This window comes from Mastigoproctus giganteus, chromosome 6, assembly GCF_048544385.1.
Source record: "Mastigoproctus giganteus isolate SK-2022 chromosome 6, ASM4854438v1, whole genome shotgun sequence".
NCBI classification, from domain to species: domain Eukaryota; kingdom Metazoa; phylum Arthropoda; class Arachnida; order Uropygi; family Thelyphonidae; genus Mastigoproctus; species Mastigoproctus giganteus.
The window spans coordinates 32,721,125-32,747,055 of NC_143580.1; the positions used below are offsets into that span (position 1 = coordinate 32,721,125).

General features: G+C 40.3%; 1 protein-coding gene across 1 annotated transcript in view; it reads left to right on the forward strand.

The window, feature by feature from the left end:
* Positions 1-25,931, forward strand: part of LOC150084140 (sphingosine kinase 1-like) — a 105,397-nt gene that overhangs the window by 31,239 nt on the left and 48,227 nt on the right. Inside the window, exon 3 of the mRNA XM_090376131.1 lies at positions 10,777-10,871. Within this exon, the coding sequence (XP_090232257.1) occupies positions 10,777-10,871 (95 nt within the window). The remainder of the gene's footprint in view (positions 1-10,776; positions 10,872-25,931) is intronic.

Sequence of the window (25,931 nt, forward strand, 5' to 3'; positions counted from 1 at the left end):
GTTGCTACACGCGCGCAGCTTTGTTTATGTGTATCAAGTGTGCCTCCTCGTTTTGTAATTGTACTTTATTCCCTAAAAATGAGTAAAATACTTAAAAGGTGTGAAAAGGAAGACACTGCAGATTCAGAGAGAAAAAGAAAAGCAATATCAATAAACAGAAGCGGACTGGGTCAAAAATCCTTACCCGGAAAAATTTGTAGTGGCCTCATACTATGGTTTATGGCCAAAATCACACCGGCCTCCAGCCCACTGGGGTTTTCCCGGTAAGGCTTATGGCCAGTCCGCCTCTGTCGATAGAGAAAAAATATGAAAGTGTGAAACGCTTTGAGCGAAATGAAAGACCATGTGATATTGCACGTGCTACAGACCTAAATGAGGCAACTCCGAGAATTAGAAAGAATGCAGAGAAAATAAAAACAACTTTGATAGCAGGAACAACTCAGTGTAATTAAAATCCATTAGATTAAGACACAAAGAATTGGAAGAGATGGAACCGCTGTCATCTGTTTGGATAGAAAATCAAATAAAAATCAAGTTTGCTTATGATAGAAGCAAAAGCATTAGCAACATTTTATTACGTAATAGTCGTAATAAAATACGTATTTTATTACGATTATTTATTGTTTGGTAATGTTTTGGTTACAAATGTGTGTTCAATCTTGGGTGGTCGGCACCTAACCCTATTTTTCCCATAGGGCCTGTTGTTTATATTGCACAAAGGTTTCTAGGAACACAACTATCGTGCTATACGAGGACTGACTATATTACCTTTTGTGCCCTTAAAAGATGATATCTGCCCTACAATGTCATCAACTTTTACACCTGGTTGACATACCCTGGTCCTGTTCCATCTATCCTTTTTGAATAATATATTCCTCATCTCCCTGACAATAGTATCACCGACAGTAACTAGTTCCTGTGGTACTGGTGCATTCTGCCTTGGAGATTTCTGCTGTTTTCTGATGCACAGGAGTGAGCTCTGGCATTGAGTTGGGCAACTGAGAGCTTGATGGGCCCTCATTAATTTCTTCGAAGGCATTTACTCTACACAAACACTGAGTTGGCACCTAATTTCTTCAGTCTCTGTACCTAGCACACACACACACACACACACACACACACACACACACACACACACACACAAAGACATTATTCTTGGCTAGATCATGTCCTGTTCTAGACAGGTCTGCAAACATTTCACATTTCACGCATTGTTTTAGACTGTGATGCTTTGGAGAATCGCCCCCTTCAGTTCTCCTGCAGCCACAGCACTCTGGCTATTCTGTGAACGCTGCTTTCCTGCTCTGGTCTGTGTCATGATTCTGTTAAGTATAATTTAATTAACAATGAACTTTCATAATATTAATAAATTTTACTAATTCATTGATAATACTATACTAATTGAACAGATTTCTAATACAGTGCTATGTTTTTCACTATCTAGTTTTATGTTAAACCTTGCACTATTCCGTATCATGTAACAATGGTGGCAAGTTACGAACGTAAAATCTACGGACGCTGATGTGTATAAGGCCTTAAATGGGTTGAGCAGGCTCAATTCTGAAGAGAATCTTCCTCTTGCTCAGATTACGAACCCAAGGGGGCATAAATTCAAATTGAGGAAAGACAATTATAGAATAGATGTGTGGAAATTTGCCTTTATCCAGAGGAACTAGTTGATTGCTGGAACAAACTTTCATCTGTTGTTATGGAAGTTGATAGCTTAAATAAATTCAATGAGGAACTGGACAAATGTTTAGAGGGAATGAATATATGAAATGGACATTTTTTTTTTTTTTTTTGGCTGATGCTACACAAGCTTGCTTTCTTGCATCACATGCCACTGCTACTACTACTAAGTACTGTATTAACTTTCAAAATCGCTATCTAAACTCAAAAATAAACCACGGAGCTTGGCTAGAACTATAAAGCTTCTTATAGAAAATAATTTAGTGTAACAATTTAGTCAATAAAACGACTAAATATAAATGAAAACTTAATATTCGCCAGAGCTGCAAAAATCTTGGTCAACGTGGTAATAACCTCGTACCCCTTGTTTAGTGTGCTAAGTTCCCCAGTTTAATAGCATTAGCATTAGTAGAGGTGTATTACTTTTGGCATTCATGGCGTGCGTATTAGAGCTCTTCATAGATACAGTACAGAAGTATAGATAAGAGAGGATTACAGAAGTAGAGCAGGATTTCAGAGGTTATTTAGTATATTGTCAAGTTTATTTTAATAAGTTTTTTTTTTTTCTTTTCCTGTAATAGTTTGATTTTTTTTTAATATTATAAATATAATTATTTGAAAGTTTCTTTTTATTGTTATTATTATTATTATGATTAGCCATATGGTGCAAGGAAGTCTGAGGCTTATGTTGCACCAGCCAAAAAAAAAAAAAAAAAAAAAATCCCACGTTACCCTGAGAGAGAGAGAGAGAGAGAGAGAGAGAGAGAGAGAGAGAGAGAGAGAGAAGAAGAAAAAGAAAGAAATCACCAAGAAAGCATGAAAGAGAAGAATGATGATATCCAACTCAGGACCCTGGGTTTACCAAGCCCATACTCACTAGATGTTGAGCCCCTGGGATAATTTATTAAAAATTAGTAAATTTTATAATGGTTATTACTTGAACAGTTTGTTAGAGGGTACCATGACTCATACGGAAATAGCTGATGGCGATTCCCGGGTGAGTCATGATTTTATCCCTTGCAGAACCTGTGGTATGTATTCCCAGGTTGACCTAGTAGATAAGCCTAGCTCGCTTGGAGATTCTTTTCTTTGTCAACATTGTAAGGAGTGCACCGAACTTAAATTACAATTTGGTGCATTGATAGAACAATTTGAGTCACTGAAAAAAAAAGGACTTAGTTTTATTAGGGGACTCCATTGTCAGGGAAACAGGAAATATTTTCTGTAATAAGGATAAGTGGACTAGAACTAGGGTATGTCTGCCAGGAGCAACTATTAATGATGTTACTAACAGATTGTCAGATTTTAAGGGCAGTAAAGAGAATATTATTATTCATGTGAGGACTAATGACATTAAGCATACACAATCTGACGATTTGTTAGACAAATATAGGACCGTGCTGAAGAAATGCCACGAGTTAGGTCACAATGTCTGTGTCTGCAATTCTGTCCAGACATGATAGGAGGGATTATATGCTTGAAAGCCTTGTGGATTAACCCAAGACTTGAAGGACTCTGCAAGGCTTTTGGGGGGAAATTGCTATCGGCTTGGCCTGCACTTGTAGTTAGAAGGAATCTGTTTTGTAGAGACTGGGATACATTTAAACAAAGGTGGTGCAAGAGTTTTTGCCAGTATTATTGAGGATACATTAAAGGTTCAGGGAAACTGCTAGTTTGGGGGGGGACAAAGGTAATATAGATATGCATTTATCTGATAATATTGGTCAAATTAAAGCTTGCACATACCTCAAGAGTTCTTGCTTGTTACCACAACAGAACATATTAGCAAAATGTTCTGAGGGCAGAAACATTTCAAATGAGTGGGCAGCTAATACCAAGGAAGCAGGCTTAAATACCTTTAAGGGGTGTGTCAGGGTAGTTAACTATACAAGAACGCTAAGTCTAAATTGTTTGTACAGTAATGTCAAAAGTGTCGTCAATAAAGTGAGTGAATTTGAGCTGCACGTTAGGACACGTAACGTTGACATAATAGGGCTTACAGAAATGTGGTGCCACCCGGAGATAGGGGATGATGAGTTTCAGTATGGTATGCAGTAGTAGTTGTAGTAGTAGTAGTGGCATGTGATGCAAGAAAGCAAATGTTATGAGCTTATGCAGCATCAGCCAAAAAAAAAAAATCACACCATTCCCTCCAAATGCCTGTCCAGTTCCTCCTTAAATTTATTCAACCTATAACCTTCCACAACGACAGATGGAAGTTTGTTCCAGCAATTAACCACCCGCTGGCTAAAGGCAAATATCCGCACATCTATTCTACATCTGTCCTTTCTTAATTTGAATTTATGCCCCCTTAGGTTCGTAATCTGAACAAGTGGAAGGATCCCATCAGAATTCAGCGTGCTGAACCCATTCAAGGCCTTATACACCTCAATCAGATCATCGCGCAGGTGCCTAGTCTCCAGCCACTGCAATTTGCAGAACTTAAGCCTCTCTTGATAAGAGGATCCCTTCATTCCCCTCACCAATCTTGTTGCTCTTCTCTGTACACGCTCAAGTAAATCTACATCCTTCCTAAAATGAGGCCTCCAGACCTGTACGCAGTACTCAAGGCGTGGCCTGACCATTGCCTTATACAGAGGGATAATCACCTCCTTTTCCCTGCTAGCAAAATTCCTATATATCATTGACAAAACCCCATGACCTGCCCTGGCAGCCTGTCTGCATTGCTCAGAAAACTTCATATCTGCCTGCACAATTACTCCCAGGTCTTTTTCATTTTCTACCACCTTAAGTGTAGTACCACACGGTTGGTACGTTTCTCTGGGGTTACTTCTACCCATATGCAGTACTTTGCATTTGTCAAGGTTAAACTTCAGTTGCCACTTCTTAGCCCATCTGCCCAAATTATCTAGATCCTGTTGCAGTAACACACTGCCATTACTGTCATTAACAACCCTGCCAACCTTTGTATCATCTGCAATGTATAATGTATTTAGCAAGGATAGGGAATATAGAAGGGGTGATGGAATCATGCTTCTTATCAAAGGCAGTCTGAGCATGACGAAAGCCTTCCCGGATTCAGACGTTTTGCATGCTAATATAGAATCTGTATGGTGTGATAGTTGGATGCTAAGGTATAATGAGAATGGGAGTAATCTACAGGTCAGGTAATTGTGAAGATTATGATATCGCATCTTTGCGCATAGGCCAGAACACACCCATTATGCCATGCCTAATAGATCTACGGTAACCTGCCTACAGTCATTATCACAGAAAATACTTCAGGCCTGGAATGACAACGAAGATCTTCACACCATTTTTCTCGACATGAAATCTGCTTTCGACTCAGTCCAAATAACACCCCTTCTTGCCTTACTTGAGAGATTCTACGGGATATCCGGAAATATGCTCGAGATCCTCAATAATTTGCTATCTAGGAGAATGCTTCACTTCAAAGGCGATGGCGTTGAAGTCACTAAAAGCGTCGAAGTAGGGATCCCACAAGGTGGTTGTCTCTCAGCCTTGTTATTTGCAGCAATATTCGTTCCACTAATGGATCAAATTCCAGCGTTCCTATCGTATGCTGATGATATTGTTTGCTACTTGCCATGCAGACGCAATGTTGGTCCTTCACAAGAAAGACAAACCGCCTCTGAATCATTAAACAGCTACCTAAATACATTCTGTAAGTATGCTAAATTTTTTGGCCTGTCAGTCAATCCAGAGAAGTCAAACTATCTCATCTTTACGCCAAGTCGGATGACTTCTACTGATACTGCATTTTCTCTACTTCCGGTATTGGCAGGAAATGTCCTGACTCCCACAGACAGTGTCAAATTCCTAGGAGTAATCCTGGATGCCAAGCTCACCTATAAAAAACAAATCCAAGCACAGTATTCCAAAGCCCTAAGAGCGTTCTGGGGAATGAAAATTGATCTCTGCAAAACGCACAATAAGAAAATAATCAAGAAGTACCTCGCAACTTATTTCTGTAGTGTACTCTCCTATGCCGTGGAAGTTTGGTCGGCAGCACCACCCACCAGCTTCAGGAAACTATGGGGCCTTGAATTCTGGGTGCTGAAGTGGGCCAACTTGTGGTCGCACCAGAACTACACAACATCTAAATCTACTCTCTGCTGCAACCTGCAATATACGCCCATAGTCCACAGAGCCCATGTGCTAAAAATAAAGTCATTCCTTCATCTTTGCTCAGCTAAGCAGGATCACATCAACATCTGGAACACGGTTGGTTGGCGTTTGCCAGGCAGACATCTCCGTAGTACTCCCTCCTTATGCTCAAGGCTCCAACGGTTACAGAATTTCAAGAGACACTTCCCTAATGTGACTCTGGACACTCAACTCGCTCAACATCGACATCGACCTGTGGACGATAGACAAGGCATACCGAGATGGCATCTTGCCCTATCTTGCTGTTTGTAAAGGACATTTGTGTAAGTGCCGATCTTAGTTAACTTATGTAATTTGTTTCTGCTCATCTTGTATTCCTTTTTCGCTATAATTACTACTTCATTCATTTTTACATTTTGACTATTATCTTTGCTTTGATCTATTAATTATGATTTAGTTATTATTATTATTATTATTATTTTTTTTTTATAAATCAAAATTACTTGTATAAACAACAAATTGTAAGATTCCTCTGGCTTTCTGTATAAGGAATCACTAGTGTATAAAATTTATGTTAATAAAGAATCTTATTATTATTATTATAAGAATCTCTACATGCAAATGGAATGGGCAAGTAAGTGTGAATGTCTTATTATGGGCGATTTTAATTTGCCTCTAATTGATTGGAGCAAATGGGAGCGACACTCCACATGCTGGCAAAAATTTTAAAATCAACTAGATGATTGCTATTTGTATCAACATGTCAGGGAAAGTACTAGGGAAAACAATACTCTAGACCCACCAGCCATCCATGAACCAGATGACATAATAGGGCTGACAGTACAGGAACTAGTAGTAGGAAGTGATCATGGAGTTCTACAGTGGATGATAAAGAGAGCGGTAGCAGAAGTTAAAGGCAAAGGAATGGGTTATAACTTCAGGAAAGGAAATTATGACGGCTTAAGGTGCTACATGGCCTCTATTAACTGGGTAGATATCTCACAGAGTATGAATACAATTTAACTATGGTATACCTTTAAAACATTAATCACAGAAGCCTCGAATGCGTATATACCATTAAAAAAATACTCCACCAGGAGGATTCCAAGTTGGATGAATAATGATGTTGCCAGGTTACTTGAGCAGAAAGAGACAGCATGGAAAAGTTAGAGCAATAAAAAGTACAGAAGCGTATAACAGCTACAAATTGATCTGTAATAGTGCCACAGAAAATGTTAGGCTGGCAAAGGCAGATTATGAGAAATCGCTAGCAAAAAGGGAGAATAAGGAATTCTTCACATATATAAATGCAAAGAAGGGAACAAACCAGATTGGACCCTTATACAGTATAATGTACGTGGGTTAGTATGAGATACCCCAGCTGAAGTTGCAGATGAACTCAACTTTGCATTGATATTTACAGAAGAAAAACCCTTTACATCAATGAGAAATTATGGGAGTGAAGTTGAAAAAAATGTAATTAATGATGTTGAAATTTCACGCTTATTTAATAAAAAAAACTTTCAAGCCTACAGGCCAGTAAGGCCCCCAGGGTTGATGGCATATACCCTATAATCTTAAGGGCAGCGGCAAGTGAGTGCATTGAACCATTGAGGCTAATTATATGAGCATCACTGGACTCAGGAGTGATTTCTGTTGGATTGGAAAAGTGCCAGTGTATCTCCAATACATAAGGGCAATTCTAAGAGTGAAGTGGGAAATTACCGGCCGGTTAGTCTAACTTCAGTAGTAGGGAAAATCATGGAGACAATGATCAAAGTTGGAATTCAGGATCATTTAGATAGAAATGGAATTTTTATCTAAATGATCTAAAAGGGAAAATCATGTTTATCTAATCTGGTTAGCTATTTTGACAGGGTAACTCAAGAGCTGGACTTTGGGAATAATTTCGACATTGTTTATTTGTATTTCAGCAAAGCACTTGACTCATTCCCACATGAGCAGTTACTTTATAAGCTGGAACAGGTTGGAATCACAGGGAAAATCCTTAGATGGATAGCTTCAGGACAGGAGGCAGAGTATTGTGATAAATGGTTATTCCTCAGATTGGGTTGATGTAAGAAGTGGAGTTCCCCAAGGATCAGTATTAGGACCACTGTTGTTTTTGATTTTCATAAATGACATCGATGAAGGGATAGAGGGCATGATACCTAAATTTGCAGATGATGTAAAGATTGATAGAGTAGTTAATGATCGACACCAAGCAGAGCTTCTTCAGAATGACCTAGATAGACTTCAGGGATGATCAGAAAAATGGCAGCTATGCTTTAATCCAGCAAATTGTAAGGTATTGCACCTGGGAACAGTAACCCCAAAATAACTTATACACTTGGCAGAGTTGAACTTGGTAGTGGAGGAAAGAGACTTGGGTGTTACGATACAGTCAGACTTAAGTTCTCTGAGCATTGTAGACAGGTTGCAAGGAAGGCCGGTGCCTCCGTAGCCAGGTGGGCAGGAGCAGCAGTGCGTAGCACACGCTTCTTGATTAGACCGGGATTCGAGCCCGTGAGCCACCAAATATGGAGGATGCGGAAAGGTCAGGGAATGACCACCGCATATCCCCGGAGCAATATGGCCTTAGTTGCTAATGCTCCTAAAAACCAAATAACAACAACGACAGCAAGGAAGGCCCATGATGTCCTATTGATGATGTATTTGAACAATTGCTAGTAGGGATAAGGACGTCATAATCCCATTGTTATTGTTAGACCACACTTGAAATACTATGTTCAGTTATGGAGACTGCACCTAAAGAAAGACATTGTTCTTCTTGAAAAGGTCCAGAGATGGGTAACTCACCTGGTGAGATTGGAAAAAGGGCATCCATATGAGGAAAGACTTCAAATATGTGGGTTGGAGAGCTTGGAAACAAGGCACTTTAGCGGAAACTTGATTGAGGTGTTTAAGGCTCTGAGAGGCATAAGCAAAATGAATGAGGACAAAACTTTCATGGTTATAAATGATTCTAGAACTAGGGGCCATAATTTCAAGTTATGGGGAGAGATGTTTAGATTGGATTGGAGGAAGTTTTATTTGAGCCAGTGAGTTATAAATTACTGGAATAAGTTTCCTACATGGGTGGTAGAGGCTGACAGTTTGGGGAAATTCAGAGGTCAGCTGGATAATTACCTACGGGAGGAGGGTAATTATCCAGGGTAATTAGGTTGTCCATTTCCTTTTCTCTTATTTATTAATTTTTTTTCTTATTATTATTATTTTATTTATTTATTATTGCTATTTATTTATTATTTTATTTATTTGTTTTTTTTTTTTTTTTTTTTGGCTAGTGCAGCATAAGCCATAGGCTTCCTTGCACCATGTGGCCATTACTAATACTAATATAATTCAAGAAAGCAAGCTTATTTAGCATTAGCCAAAAAAAAAAAAAAAAAAACCTTCCCATTTCACCTACAGCACACATAGAGAATGGTGGATCCAGGTGTTAGTTAATCCCTGGTGGCGAAATGGCCTGAAATAACACTCTTTTTTTCAGGCCTGTCTTGCAGACGTTCTGAGCTTTCTCAGGAGTAAAAGGTGGAGATGGGCTTGTGTCTAGGAGCCACCCTTCATATCAGGACACACACAATCAATGTACAGAAAGACTACAGTATATATAAGAGCATGTATATAAATCTGTATATAAATATTGTATATAAATTGATTAATATTGTATGTAAATTGATTAAGATAACTTGAGAATGTATATACAGTTGTGTGTTAATAAATAATAAAAAATAATAATATCCATTCACTCCAAATGTTTGTCCATTCAAGGCCTTATACACCTCAATCAGATATTACCTTGCAGGTGCCTAATCTCCAAATGTTGCAATTTGCAGACGTTAAGCCTATCTTTATAACAGCAACCTTTTGTTCCACTTGCTAATCTCATTGCCATTCTCTATACTTGTTCTAGTAGCTCAACATCTTTCCCAAAATGAGGCCTCCAGACCTGTATGCAGTACTCAAGGTGTGGTGGCTTGACCATTGCCTTATATAAGGGGATAATCACCTCCTTATCCCTGCTAGCAAAATTCATATATATCATTGACAAGACCTCATGAGCTACTCTTGCAGCCTCTCTGCACTTCTCAGAAAACTTCATGTCTGACTGCATAATTACCCCCAGGCCTTTTTCATTCTCCACTGTTTGTTTGTTATTTGGTTTTTAGGAGCATTAGCAACTAAGGCCATATTGCTCCGGGGATATGCGGTGGTCATTCCCTGACTTTTCCGCATTCTCCGTATTTGGTGGTCATGGGCTCGAATCCTGGTGTAATCAGCAAGCGTGTGCTACGCACTGCTGCTCCTGCCTACCTGGCTACGGAGGTGCCTCATTCTCCACTACCCTGAGTATAGTACCGCACAGTTGGTATGATACTCTGGGGTTGCTGTTACCCATATGCAGTACTTTGCATTTGTCAATGTTAAACTTCAGTTGCCACTTCTCAACCTATCTGCTTAACTTTTCTAGATCCTGTTGTAGTAGCGTACTGTCATTAAGAACCCTACCAATCTTCGTATTGTCTGTAAACTTGGACATTAAACCTGATATACCTTCATCAATATCATTGATAAATGCAGAAAAGCACAATGGGTCCAGCATGGACCCCTGGGGAACTCCACTAATAACATTAGTCCATGAAGAGCAGTGTCCATTGATTACTACTCTTTATCTTCTCACACTCAACCATCCTTTTATCCATTGTAGCAACTTACCCTTAATGCCATACTGCTCCAACTTGTACAGTTGTCTTCCATGTGCAACAGGAAGACTAAACCTACTAAAATGCAACTCAGTAAATGTTATTTCATCAAATTTTATGCTTCCATTGTAAAATGTGTTATTTTCATAACCATGTTTTGAAAATAGTTTCATTGGCTTAGTTTTAACTCTGTGTAAACATAAAATTAATTTGATAATAAATAATTCCTTCATATAATCTATTATTTTAGTTTAGCATTGTTATTTTTCAGACAGAGCTAATCATGCATGGCAGTTTGTCAAAACATTAACTTTACCTCAGTGGAATGGAATTGTAGTTATTTCTGGTGATGGATTACTATATGAGGTAAAGATTTAGAAATGTGAATTTTTGTATAACTAAAAATAAATTGTCTTTAACTATATTTAGAGGAATAAAAAAGAATCCTTTCTTTAAAACAAGCTTAATTCATTAAATGGTTGAATTAAGTCATGCAACCATTTTACCGTCATAATTTGTAGAAGTGTAAGGTATATTGTTGTCATACGGCACCAGGGGTTTCCCCATCTCCACGTTGCTTTCTTTGTGGGTGTACCAGTTTCCTGGGAACGCCAGAGGTTTAAAAGTGTGTGGGTATTGTACCTGTGTAATGTTGTGTACCATTGTTCATCTGGTTATTTAGCCGCTGGACCCCTGCTGGAGCCCAGCGTTGTTCCGTGGAGGCAGACCAGGAACCCAGTAGACTTAAGTTACACTGGCAGGTCCTGCTGCATAATTTCCTGAGATTTCAGTGGCTAGGACCTTAAAAAAAAAAAAAAAAAAAAAAACTTATGTACACATACACATATAAGAACATACATATATATGCACATATACACAGCAGTGATACATAATATATACGCATCCATGCAGTCGTAATTACTTTGGATGTTTGCATACAGCACGTGTGCATGCATTCATATGGCAGGACTAGGGCAGTGCGTAGGATAATTAAGATTATTTTTGGGCGAGATTAAATTTAGTGTGTAGGGCATTGTGGGGGAGGGGATGAAGAAGGTTGGGGGAAAAGGCAGAAGTATGGGGGACACAGGAGATTCCCCCAGGTGGTCAGTAAGGCATGCCTCACCAGAAGGAAAGGTGGGGTAGCAGGGGGGCGAGGCGACTGATCGTCTCGTCCTCCTGCCAGGAAGGGGTATTAAAGGAGAGCCAGGCTAGTGCTTGGCTCAGGCCGCCAGAACAGCTACTATTTGTCCTTCATTCAGATTTTTTGTCTATCTTCATGGTTGCTTGGTAGGTCATCTTTGGTGTTATGCACATTTTGGCTTCTAGCCATTGTGGCTAGTGTGCATTCAGGTCCCATCTTCTTCTGTACAAGTCTTCAGTGAACTTTGAGAAGGCAATATATTCCTGCCTCCTGTCCAGGAGGTGTTGTTCTCTATCTCTGGGCAAAAAGGTGATCTGGGTGATGAGCTGGCAGTGCAGGTCATCATAAAGCTGGCATTCATGCAGGAGGTAGTGCCAACTCTCCACAGCAGTAAGTAGGGTTATCTGTAATGCCCAGGGCTGTAAGTTTAGCCTTAAAGGCACCATGTCCTGTTAGCAGGAAGGTCGCATGGAGTCCCGGCATGAACCATGCTGGAGCCATTGAATAGAGTTTTCCAACGTTGGGGAAGAATCGTTTGGTGACTTCTCCCTTTGGGGAATTCTTCCATCTGGTTTGCCAGGTTTGCATGAGGTGATTTGCAAGTCTCTTTTTCTCAGTCAAACGGTTTGTGGTAGGATCTGTGTCGAAGCTGGCGAAGGTACAGGCTCTTCCCTTGAAGAGTTCATGTAATACTTCATATTTAGCTACTTCGAGGTCTAAAGGTAGGGTTCCCGCCAGCACCTGCAGCGCGTGGGTGCTAACTGTGCTGCAGGCCCGGGTTATAGCGAGCAGCATGACTCTATGGATAGAGTCGAGGATTCTGCGATTTACAGCCATAGTGACTTTGGGGTACCATGCTCCGGAAGCATAGGTAGCTATCGGCAGGAAGGCGGCTTTGTAAAACAGCTTGAGAGTCTTCTTTTTCAATCCCCGGTCCCTTTTTGCGACTCTGGTAACAAGGGCTGTATAGCCCCGTATCTTCTTACGGATGTATTTCAAGTGTGCCTGGAAGGAGAGAGAGTGGGGTCCAGTATTACTCCCAGGTATCTTAGTTCCTTAGACAGTCATAGAGCGATACCATCAATCTTAATCTGTGGGGTCTCCTGTAATCTAGGGCACCCTTGAGGAGAATGGAGTCTGTTTTGGTTGCAGAGATCCTAAGGAAGTGGATATTGGTCCACTTCCTTAGGATAGATTTTTTTGGGGTGTCTGCAGGTCTACATGAGAGTGGAAGGTTGCATCCAAAATATTGTTGACAGATGCCTCCCAAGAATTGGTAGCATCTCCCTGTTGTGTTATGGTGGTTGAAATTACCTCTCCCCTGGGGAGTTTATTAGTGGTTACTTTGTAGACCACCCCCCAGAGGTCAGTGTTGCCAGTGGTTGTGACCAGATTTTCCCACGAGAGTTGTTTACTTCTGCGTATGAGCGAGGCGTACTGGTTTCTGGCCTCCCTGTAGATTTCCCGCAGTGCATCCACTTCAGGGGCAGGCCAGGAGTGTCTGGCTCTCTGGAATGCTTTTCATTTGTCCTGGACTTCTCTTCGGAGCCTCTGGAACTCCGGACTCCACCATGGTACAGCACCTGAGGCAGGTTTTTCTTCGTTTTATGGCAATATTTGCTGTTTTAGTGATAATCGCTGTGACTGTTTTTGGAGTTGGTCAGTGTCTTGGTCTGTTTGAATTGCAGCTTGCTGTGTATCTTTTCTGCTATTAAAGTGTCTCTGAATTGGTTCCAGTTTGCAGTGTTCAGCGCATATCTTGCAGCATTTTTCTCTCAGGATATTGTCTCTGATGGTCTCTGAGTTGGAAGGTCAAGACCCTGTGGTCGGACATTGTCCAGGCATCCTGAACTGTCCAGTCTGTTATATTGCCAGCAATGTTCCTAGTGGCTAGGGAGACATCGATGGTTGATTCCCATCGTAGGTTGCAGTAAGTCGGTAGTTGATTAAGTTGGTTTAGCACTGTTATCGTTGATGTTGCTAGGAATTCCTCCAGGTGCTGCCCATTCCTTGTACCCTGCCTGTCTGGGGTATGGCTGTACCAAGCTGGTGACCTGCAGTTCACGTCCATTCTTATTATTAGTTTCTGGTCAGGGAGGATATTTGTTACAGGTTCTAGGTATCTTGTAGCCATCATTATGTCCTCTCCAGGGCGGCAATAAAGGGCTACAACATAGAAGGCTCCCAGTGCTGAGATAAGATGTGCACAGACTGCCCAGGCCATGCAGAGGTGAGTGATCCTGATAACTGTTATATCTGGGTTTCTGACCACAATAGCAGCCCATAGGATTTCATTTTCAGGCTGTATAAAGGGTACTAGGAAAGTTTTGCAATATGACGCAACAATGAATCACAGGAAGCTGCTCGTTGCTGCATGTTGAGACATGTTCATACGTGCATAGTAGCTGCCGCGGCAAGTCGATGGGCTCAGTTATTCATTGGTAGTGAGAGTGTAAAGTGCTTGCGATGGCATCGTGGTCACGAAATGAGATAAGGACAGATTTGCGGTATAATTTCGTGCGTGGGTTAACCATAGACCAGTGCTTAGAAGAAATTACTCTTGCACTAGATGATGATTGTCCACATCGTACAACGATATTCAGGTGGTATAGAGAATTCCAAAGGGGAAATTTCACTCTGGAGGATTCTGAGAGGCCGGGAAGGCCACAAACGTCAGTTACGGAGGAAAACGTTACTGCTGTGAGGAAAATGCTTGACGAAAACAGGCGAGTGACCTACCAACAGATAGAGGATACTTTGGGCCTAAATGCACCAGCAATTCGTTCGATTCTGCAAGATCATTTGCACGTGAAGAAACTTTGTTCTCTCTGGGTGCCGCATCAACTGACTGAAGAGCAGATGACACGACGTGTGACTTGGTGCCGGGAGATGTTAAAAAAGTTTGATAAGGGACAATCTCAGAATGTGAACAACATCGTGACAGGTGACGAGACTTGGCTGTACTATTACGATCTGCCGACCAAGGCTCAAAACAAAGTTTGGGTCTTTGATGATGACGACACACCCGTAATTGTCAGAAAATCCCGATCTGTAAAGAAGAAAATGATAGCTGTATTTTTCAAATCGAGTGGAATTGTGGAACGTGTCGTTTTGGACACGCAGAAGACAGTCACAGCTAAGTGGTATACTGAACAATGCCTGCCTAAAGTCATTGGATCTATGAAGAACCTGCGGCCAAAGTCAAGAATGGACACCTGGTACCTCCATCACGAAAATGCTCCAGCTCACCGCGCCAAAGCCTGCACTGAATATTTGACCACGACAGGACTGAAACTTCTCGAGCACCCTCCCTACAGTCCAGACCTTGCTCCCTGCGACTTTGCACTGTTCCCGCATGTGAAAATGAAGCTAAAAGGGAGGTGGTTTTCCAGTGATGAGGACCTTCTACGGGCTTGGGACAACGAGTGTGCTTTACTCCCTAGTGAAACTTGGCAGAACTGGTTTAAAGATTGGTTTCGGAGGATGGAGAGGTGTATTGAATGTAGAGGAAATTACTTTGAAAAAATTAAATAAACAAAGCTGTATTGCAAAACTTTCCTAGTACCCTTTGTATGATCTTGTATTGTAGGGGGTATCCCCTTACTTTATTGGTAGCTGCGTATGGTTCTTGGAGTATGATGATATCTATATTTTCATCGTCAGCTTTCATCCTGACCTGGTCGGCCACTGCCCTGGTTCTATGAGCATTTAGCTGGAAGAATTTGATTACTTTAGTGTTGAATTGTTAATGGTGTGGTGCCATAATCTGTTCTGGATTGGGTCAAGCTCTTGTATTTTTGGTATATGGGACACATGCTGTCTCTGAGGGAATAGGAGGCATCCATTTTCTGACTTGCAGTTAGCACAAACTGCATCTGTGCTCTTATTTGGGTAGTCGGTGAAGTTGTGGCCCTTGCCAGCGCAGTGGCCACAGGTTCGCACAGCCTGGGAGCATGAGTGCGACGTGTGTCTGAACTTGCAGAAATTGTAGCATTTGATGATAGCCACATGTTCGCAGAATCAGTGGTTACCCCAATGTATATAAACTCTAGTCTGATTTATAAGTATTTGCCAAGCTACCGGGCTCGGTTCTACAGACCAGTTGACTGTGCTCGAGGACTTGGTCTTGATGGTGTGCTTGGGTGTCACATGGTCATTTAGATTTTGATCTGGCAAATGTTTGGACAGATTTCTGTCAAACAATTCTGTTGCGGCCTCCTCGGGTTTTATATCCTTATCTAGATTGTATATAAGGATGGAGGGCCAATTCCTTCTTGGGGGTTCAGCTCTGAGCCCCAGGGTTGCGATCTTGGGGTTGGCTATTATTTCCTCTGTGGTCTCTGTTTCGATGACCACCCCTGGATTCCTTGTCTTTCGCACAGATTTTATTTTCGTAGTCCTTAGGTCATCGGAGAGTTTATCAGTTATTGCCTGCTTAATGCCTTCACTAGAATGTCTGTCCTCTTTATTAAGGGGTCTCAACACTACAAGGTTAGGTGGCCGAGTGGTGGATTTCTCCTGGCTTGTATTGGTTAGATGGCTGTGTGGTCACACTGAGCCGGTGTCCTCAGCACATCTGCATAGGAGGGAGCGCGCTGTGGCATATTTTTTGCTCCTCCTTCCTTATAAGTGGCCCTCCAGTTTAGCTGTGGCTATTTCCGATTCTAAGTATGTTTGGAATAAAACGGACTCCATTTTATTCCATAAAGTAACAATTTGGCCTCTGAGGCCTGCGGAGATTCTGTTGCTCTGGTCCCTAAATAGATCTTCTAGGGCTGTCTTGAGAGTGCATGCTTGATCCAAGGGGTTCCTCTGGGAGTGCAGGGTCCAGGAGGGGAATTGGACATCAACTTGTTTTCCTGATTGTAAGGAGCCAGGATCATCACGAGCGTCCTTTGGTTGGCTCTGGCTTCTAGTTGCTCTGTCCGAATTAGAGACTTTGATTTTTATTTTTTCTTTTAGCCAAAGGTGTTGGTTTAACTTCTTGAGTATGGAATTGGTGTTCAGGTTTAACTTGTTCGCAGTCAGAATCAAGTTGTAGCACCTCAGGCTAGTCACTGTCTTTTTCGTGTGGTTCTCCCACCATGTTTGTATCCATTTTGGATTTTCGAAGTTATCCAGATTAGTGAGTTCTAGACGCATTATTTTGTTAGAGGGCTCTGAGAGCTCTTGGGGGATATACACCACTAGTCCGTGGGTATGTTTGTTGCTGTGTGATCTGCAGGCAAAGTTTTGGGCTCTCCCCCACTGGCAATATGAGGGGAAACAGCCAAGTATATAAGTGGCCCTAGGAAAACGTGGTTACTTTCTCTCGGGGTTTTTGTTGGCGCCGATAACAGTGGTGACATCAGTTTCTGCACTACATGTATATTTGCTAAGATCCATTCTGTCCACGGTATGTCTATTACAGAGGGGGGAGAAAGACAAAATGTTTCACTAGCACAGTAACAGTAATTCAGCACAGATGATGGAGCGCTCTTGCAGCTTGGGTTTGGCACAAGTTGGGGCACCTCTCCAGTCAAATGTAGGGTATTTACGTGGCCACCGCTTTATATTGGTGCCTCTCTATATCCTTGCTGCCAGCCACATGGTGACCACTGCGGTCTCGCAAACAAAGGATATAGATGATAACTCAAATAGCCTGCTAAATTCCCAGTTGAAATTTAAAAATTTCTTACCACGAGAATCCATGGTAAGAAATTTACTGGTTGACTTCTTTAGATGAGAACACTTTTTGGGGCAATAACTATAATTAAAACGCATATTTAAGCACATTTTTCTTGAGTGTTGATCAGCACGTCCAACTAGTAAGGCAGCCATATTGGCTCTCTGTAGATGGGTATATGAGAATTTTTAAAAAATGTGGTCTGATTTAATACTGAAGCTAAAATTACATGGTAATTTCTTCTCAGACTTTGACATTTTATAACAGAGTTGATATACAGTGACATTTCCACTGTTTTCTTTCTCATATAATTATTATTTAACAAAGAAAGGATACTGTAGTGTGGAAGAACAGATACGTGTTATCTGATGGTATAGGTCAAAGTAATGCTTGTATGTATATCAAGAGCTCTTGTTTGTTGCCATAGCAGATGATATTGGGAAGCTCGTTTGAAACATTGTTGCCCTTTGTTATGTCTACAGTAATGAGGAGTAGTGTCAATAAAATGAATGAATTTGAACTTCTGGTTAGAGCAACCAACACTGACCTAATATGTCTAATATGTGATGTGGAGTGTCACACAGAAATAGGAGATGATGAGTTTCACTATGATATGGGTAATATATTTAGGGCTGACCGGGCTAGCTGGGTGGGTAAAGTGCCTGCCTAGCAACTCAAAGGTCGTGGGTACAAATCCCGCCTCAGGCTTGGATCAGAGTAGTGCAAAAACCTTGGGAGGTGCATTATGGTCACAGAAGCCGATGTGCCAACAACTAACAAAAAAAAAAAAATATATATATATATATATACACACACACACGCACATACGCACATATATATATTTATTTAGGAAGAATGGAGAGAAGGTAGCTGGGATAGTGGTGTTATGCTCATTATTAAAAGAAGCCTGAGTGCAACAAAAGCTTTTGCAAATTCAGTATGCATGCCACTATAGAATTTGTATGGTGCTTGAGTTGGTTGAAAGCAAAAGTATAATGACAGTGGGAGTATGAATAATCAACTGACCAGAAGATCATGTAATCGGAATGGACACGCATAGGTTAATGACATTATGAATGATTTCAGTTTTCCCTCTATTGATTGGAGCAAGTGGGAGGGAAATTCACCATGAGGAACAAAATTTTTAAATCAACTAGGCAATTATTATTTGTATCAGCATAATTACAGAAAATGCTAGGAGCAAGAACATTCCAGACCTGACAAACTTTAGCATGGAGTGATCATGGAGTTCATTAGTTGGATAATGAGTAGAATAGTAGCAGGCAAAGAAATAAACAGATTTAATAAATAAAAAATGGATTTTAATTTCAGAAAGAGACTATGACAGTTTATTTTACTGTGTGGCCTCCTCTTTCAGCATGAGAGATAGCAGACAGGAGAAAAATAAATTAGAATTATAATAAAGAAAATTAAAAAAATAAATAAAGAAAGAAAATAAAGAATTAGTCAGAGACCATAAATGCATATATACTGTTGAGAACATATAGCATGAGGAGGATGGTGGAATGGATGAATAATGAACTAGCCAGTTTGATAGAGCATAAAAAGATGGTATGGGAAAGTTACAGATTAATGAAAAGTACTGAAGTCTATGACAGCTGCAAGTTGATCTGTAATAATATCACAGAAAAGGTTAGGCTGACAAAGGTAGTTGATTATGAGAAATTGCTGGCTAAGAGAGCAAATCATAAGAATGATAAGATGTTCTGAGGGTAGCAATGTTTTAAATGAGGGGGAAGATTATTTAGTCTTAACTTTGTCTACAGAAATGTCAGGGGTGTTTCCAATAAAATAGCTGAATTTGAACACCTAGTTAGGACAACTAACGCTGATATAATAGGGCTAACAGAAATGTGAATGCCACCCAGAAATTGGGGATGACGAATTCCACTACAATATGTATAATGTATTTAGGGAAGATAGAAGGGGTAGAGGGATCATGTTTCCTATCAAAAGCAACCTAAGCACAAAAAGAGCTTTTGCTGAGTCTGAAGTTGTCTGCCAGCATAGAATCTGTGTGGTGCGAGTTAGTTGGAATCAAAGGTGTAATGAGAGTGGGAAATCTACAGACTGGAAATTTGTGAAGAGTATGATGAGATTCTCTACATGCAGATGGAATGAGCAGGAAAGTTCAAATGTCTTATTATGGGTGACTTTAATCTGACCCAGATTGATTTAAATAAGTGGAAGGGAAACTCATTACAGAGAAAAAAAATTTGAAATAAACTAGATGATTATTATTTGTACCAGCATGTTAGAGAACATACTAGGGGTGGGTGAGAATGTTCTTGACCTCATTGTTACTAAAAAAGCAGATGACATCACAGGACTTAAAGTAGAAAAACCATTGTCAAGAAATGATCATGCAATTGTCAGTTGGAAGATGAAGAAAGATTTTGCAGTAGCTAAAGGTAAAGGCACAGGTTTTAACTTCAGAAGATGGGACTTTGACAGTTTGAGGCACTGTATGGCCTCTCTGAATTGGGCAGACAACAAGGGATGGTGAATACATTTGAATTTTGGAATACTTTTAAAGAAAAAATTACATAAGCCATGAATGCATACACACAGTTTAAGAAAATACTACAGGAGGAGGAGGATGCCGAAATGGATTACTGCAGAGCTGGCTGGTCAAATAGAGCAGAAAAAGATATCATGAGACAGTTGCAGAGCAATGAAAAGTACTGAAGCTTACTGTGTACAGGTTGATCTGTAATAGTATCACAAATAAGGTCAGAGAGGACAACGCTGCATATGAAAAAGCATTAGCTAAGAGAGCAAAGAATGGGGACAAGGAATTTTTTATGTATGGTGAATACAACAAAAAAGAAAGCTAATCAGATCGGCCCTTTGTGCATTGGGTGTGGGAAATTCTTAGATAACCCAGCTGAAGTTGCAGATGAACTGAATAGGTACTTTGCATCAGTCTTTACTGATGAAAGATCCTTCATGCTGAGAAGAGGCTGTATGAGTGAGGCTGAGCCATATGAAATTAGTGATTTCATAATTATGGATGATTGTTTATTATAAAAACCTTTGAGCATAAAGGCAAGTAAGGCTCCTGGTGGTAGTAGTAGTAGTGGCATGTGATGCAAGAAAGCAAATGTATGAGCTTATGCAGCATCAGCAAAAAAAAAAAAAAAAATCACACCATTCCCTCCAAATGCCTGTCCAGTTCCTCCTTAAATTTATTCAGCCTATCAACTTCCACAATGACAGATGGACGTTTGTTCCAGCAATTAACCACCCGCTGGCTAAAGTCAAATTTCCGCACATCTATTCTACATCTGTCCTTTCTTAATTTGAATTTATGCCTCCTTAGGTTCGTAATCTGAACAAGTGGAAGGATCCCATCAGAATTCAGCGTGCTGAACCCATTCAAGGCTTTATACACCTCAATCAGATCACCACACAGTCTCCAGCCACTGCAATTTGCAGAACTTAAGCCTCTCTTGGTAAAAGGATCCCTTCATTCCCCTCACCAATCTTGTTGCCCTTCTCTGTACACGCTCAAGTAAATCTACATCCTTCCTAAAATGAGGCCTTCAGACCTGTACGCAGTACTCAAGGCATAGCCTGACCATTGCCTTATACAGAGGGATAATCACCTCCTTTTCCCTGCTAGCAAAATTCCTATATATCATTGACAAAACCCCATGACCTGCCCTGGCAGCCTGTCTGCATTGCTCAGAAAACTTCATATCTGCCTGCACAATTACTCCCAGGTATTTTTCATTTTCTACCACCTTAAGTGTAGTACCACACAGTTGGTACGTTTCTCTGGGGTTACTTCTACCCATATGCAGTACTTTGCATTTGTCAAGGTTAAACTTCGGTTGCCACTTCTTAGCCCATCTGCCCAAATTATCTAGATCCTGTTGCAGTAGCACACTGCCATTACTGTCATTAACAACCCTGCCGACCTTTGTATCATCTGCAAACTTCGACACTAAGCCTGATATACCTTCATCAATATCATTGATAAATATACAAAACAACAGTGGACCCAACACCGAACCCTGTGGGACTCCACTAATAACATTAGTCCAAGAAGAGCAGCACCCATTGATTACCACCCTCTGTCTTCTCGCACTTAACCATCCTTTTATCCATTGTAGCAACTTACCCTATGGATAAAATGATGGTTAAGTGCGAGAAGACAGAGGGTGGTAATCAATAGAGGGTGGTGGTAGCATATACATGATAATTTTAAGGGAGACTGCAAGGGAGTGTATCGAACCATTGAGGTTAATTATGAAGGCATCTTTGGACTCGGGGAGATTCCTTTGGATTGGAGAAGTGCCAACGTATCACCGGTACATAAAGGTGGTTCTAAGAGTGAAGTTGGTAACTACAAACTAATTAGTCTGATTTCAATGGTAGGAACAATCTTAGAGACAATGACTAAGAGTGCAATCCAGGAAACATTTAGATATATATGGCATTCTGAAGGACACACAGCATGGCTTTGTTAAGGGAAAATCATGTTTAACTAACTTAGTAGACTGCTTTGACACGTTTATTCATGAGGTGGATGCAGGGAACAATTTTGACATAGTTTATTTGGATTTTAGCAAGGCATTTGACTTGGTCTCTCATGAAAGGTTATTGTATAAGCTTGAATAGGTTTGGGTTACTGTTATTTGTTATGTTATTTGTTATTTGGTTTTTAGGAGCATTAGCAACTAAGGCCATATTGCTCCGGGAATATGCGGTGGTCATTCCCTTGACCTTTCCGCATCCTCCGTATTTGGTGGTGACGGGCTCGAACCCCGGTCTAATCAAGAAGCGTGTACTACGCACTGCTGCTCCTTCCCACCTGGCTACGGAGGCGCCCGGTTTGGGTTACTGGTAAGATTCTAAGATGGAGTGCTGGGTAGCTGCAGGGCAGATGGCAGAGGATTATGATTAATAGATATTCTTCAGATTGGTGTAACTACAGGAATGGAGCCCCTTAAGGATCAGTTCTTGGACCACTGTTGTTTCTCATTTTCATAAATGACATTGATGAAGGGATAGAAGGCATGATGTCAAAATTTGCCGAGAATGTAAAGATTGGTAGAGTGTTAATGATCAGTGTCAAGCAGTCCTCCTTCAGGAGGACAAACAGATTTCAAAGATGATCAGAAAAGTGGGAGCTATGTTTTAATGCTGCTAAATGCAAAGCCTTACACTTGGGGAATAGCGAGCCCAAAATAAATTATACACTGGGGTTGAATTAAAAATCTGAAGGAGAAAAGTGATCTGTATTCCCTCTCAGAGCTTGGCAACCAGGCACTTCGGAGGTGATCTGATTGATATTTATAAGGCTCTGAGAGGGATTACTAAAATGAATGAAGGTGGAATTTTCATTGTTATAAAGAATTCCAGATCTAGGGGCCATAATTCAGATTACAGGGGTTGAGGTTTAGATTAGATTCTTGGAAGTTTTCTTTTAGCCAGCGAGTCATTGATTTCTGGACAGGGTGCATTATACCCTCATGGGGCCAAGGCAAAATAGAATTTGAGAGCCCCATATAAAGAAAAAACTAATAAAAAACATTTTCAATTTCATTTTATTGTGATAACAACAAAAAAAATTATGACAAAAAAAAATATCTAATCCAGAACAATCATTCTGGATTGATACATACACTTAAACTAATAAGTATTTTTATACTACTTTATATGGACTTTCCGTGCTTTTTTGGGCTGAGAAATTATATAATATCAGTTCATTATAATCAATCCTGTTTGTGATATCATTCTCAATACAAATTATTGCCAAATTACTTAATTTTTCTTGTCCAAGTGAATTTCTAATATAATTCTTAACTCTTTTAAGCACAGAGAACGATCGTTCTGCTGATGCATTCGAAACAGGAATTGACAAAAATATTTTTAAAATTATGTTCACATTAGGAAAAGTTGATATTAGTCCTCCTTGAATTGCTTCGTACATTAAAGAAAGTGAATATAAATTTTCATTTTTTGCAAAATGTATAAAATGTGTTAATTCTTTAAAAACATTAGCGTCAATGTCATCTGAATAAGTATTTATTAAATTACAGTGGTGGACAAAAAAAAAACTGCATCACTTGTGAATTTTGCAAATAACGTGTTTTTAGCTGCATTGTGGGTTGCAGAAATGTTCGAAATGCATTTGTTAGATGGGATACATATCTCTGTGAATGAAATCCAATAAAAAGACTCCACCTGATATACCTAATTGCCATAAATATCTTCCCAAAGGGTAAAATTCATAATTAATGGAAATATGAGAAATCATGCAAATGGCAATCATGACAAACAAACATACATTTTATTGCATTTACGTGTACAAACTGAAATGACAAGTTACCATAATAGTATTATGTACTGTAAATCAGCAAAATAGGTCCTCAATATTTTGTCGTTCCTCCTCGAGCTGCAATTACAGCCTTGCAACGATCTGGCATAGTTAATCAACTTCTGGATATACGGTTACCCAATTTCATGGTACCACACCCTTACAATGCTCTCCTGCAGCTGAACCTTACTTGTTAGCTCTCCTGAGCAATTTTAGATGACATTATGTACCAGCAATTTAGTGGATTATGAGATTACGTGTTTAGTGGATTATGAGAAACTTAACTGGGCACGCATTGTTCATCCCTCTCGGCTTGAAGAAATTTAGACAACAGTGCTGTTGCTAAGCACAATGGTAATCTCTTTGGCTTAAAAGATTGCCATCGGCAACTTAGTGGTATCCATAAAACCTATTCAACTTCCTGTCCCACATTTGATTGGATACTATTATGTGGTCACAAATGAGCTGGAGGCAAAAAAAAATTTTGATGTGATATACTTGGATTTCAAGAAAGCTTTTGATACTGTTGCACATGGAAGACTACTGTACAAATTGGACCAGTATGGTATTAAGGGCAAGTTGCTACAATGGATAAAAGGGTGGTTGAGTGGGAGACGACAGAGAGTGGTACCAATGGACACTGCTTTTTGTGGAATAATATTATTAATGGAGTCCCCCAGGGTTCGGTAATGGGCCAAATGTTATTTTGTATATTTATCAATGATATTGTTGAAGGTATATCAGTCTTAATGTCCAAGTATGCAGATAATACAACGGTTAGCAGAGTTGTTAATGACAGTAATGGCAGTGTGCTACTGCAACAGGATCTAGAAAATTTGGGCAAATAGGTTGAGATGTGGCAGCTGAAGTTTAACATTGACAAATGCAAAGTACTGCATATGGGTAGAAAAGGAATCCAGTGAAACGTACCAACTGTGTGGTATTGATGCTTAGAGTGGTAGAAAATGAAAAAGACCTGAGAGTAAATGTGCAGTCAATTACGAAGTTTTCTGAACAGTGCAGACAGGCTGCCAGAGCAGGTCATGGGATCTTGTCAACGATATACAAGAATTTAGCGAGCGGGGATAAGGAGGTGATTATCCCCTTGTATAAGGCAATGGTCAGGCCACACCTTGAGTACTGCGTACAGGTCTGGAGACCTCAATTTACGAATGATGTAGAGCTGTTGGGGCAAGTACAGAGAAGGGCAACAAGATTGGTGAGGGGAACGAAGGGGTTCTCTCTCTTATCAAGAAAGGCTCAAGTTCTGCAAATTGCAGCTTCTGGAGAGTAGGCACTTGCGAGGGGGGTAATCTGATTGAGGCGTATAATGCCTTGAAGCGGCCTCCGTAGCCAAGTGGGCAGGAGCGGGAGTGCAGTAGCACACGCTCTTTGAGTAGACCGGGGTTCAAGCCCCTGACTGCTGAATACGGTCGATCTGCCAACGTGCACTAGACCAGTGTGGCAGATTATGGTCCATTTCCCTCAGCATGAATTGTTGAGGAGGCTTCCATCCTGCAGTGGGTTGATAATGGCTGCACTTTACTTTTAATGCCTTGAATGGGTTGAGCAGGCTTAATTCTGATATGATTAAGATCTTGCCTATTGTTCAGATTACGAGCCTGAGGGAGCATAAATTTAAATTGAGAAAAAACAGTTATAGAATAAATGTGCAGAAACTTGCCTTAGCAGGCGGGTAGTTTATTGCTGGAACAGACTTCCATCTGTTGTTGTAGAAATTGATAGCTTAAATAAATTCAAGGAGGAATTCGACAAACATTTAGAGGGAATGGATGTGTGAAATGGATTTTTTTTTTTTTTTTTTTTGGCTTTGGCTACATAAGCTAGCCAAGAAGTCAAGCTGGTCAACTACTTTCTATGTATCCATATAGCCAGTGTGCAGATCCAGAGTATTACACATTCGGACAATAGGCTCTGGTCAGTCTTCTACTGTAAGCACCCTGTTAGAGTTTTATGAGAGAGTGGTTTTCCTGTACCCCAACAAAGGGTGATCTGTTGTTTCGCTGAAGTGAATATCTGAATTGACTGCAAACTTAGACATTAAGCCTGATATACCTTCATGAATATCATTAATAAATACAGAAAACAAAATGGAACCAACACTGAATTCTGGGGGACTCCACTAATAACATTAGTCCACGAAGAGCATTGTCCATTGATTACCACTCTATCTTCTCTCACTCGACCATCCCTTTATCCATACTAGCAACTTGCCCTTAATGCCATACTGCTCCAATTTGTACAGTA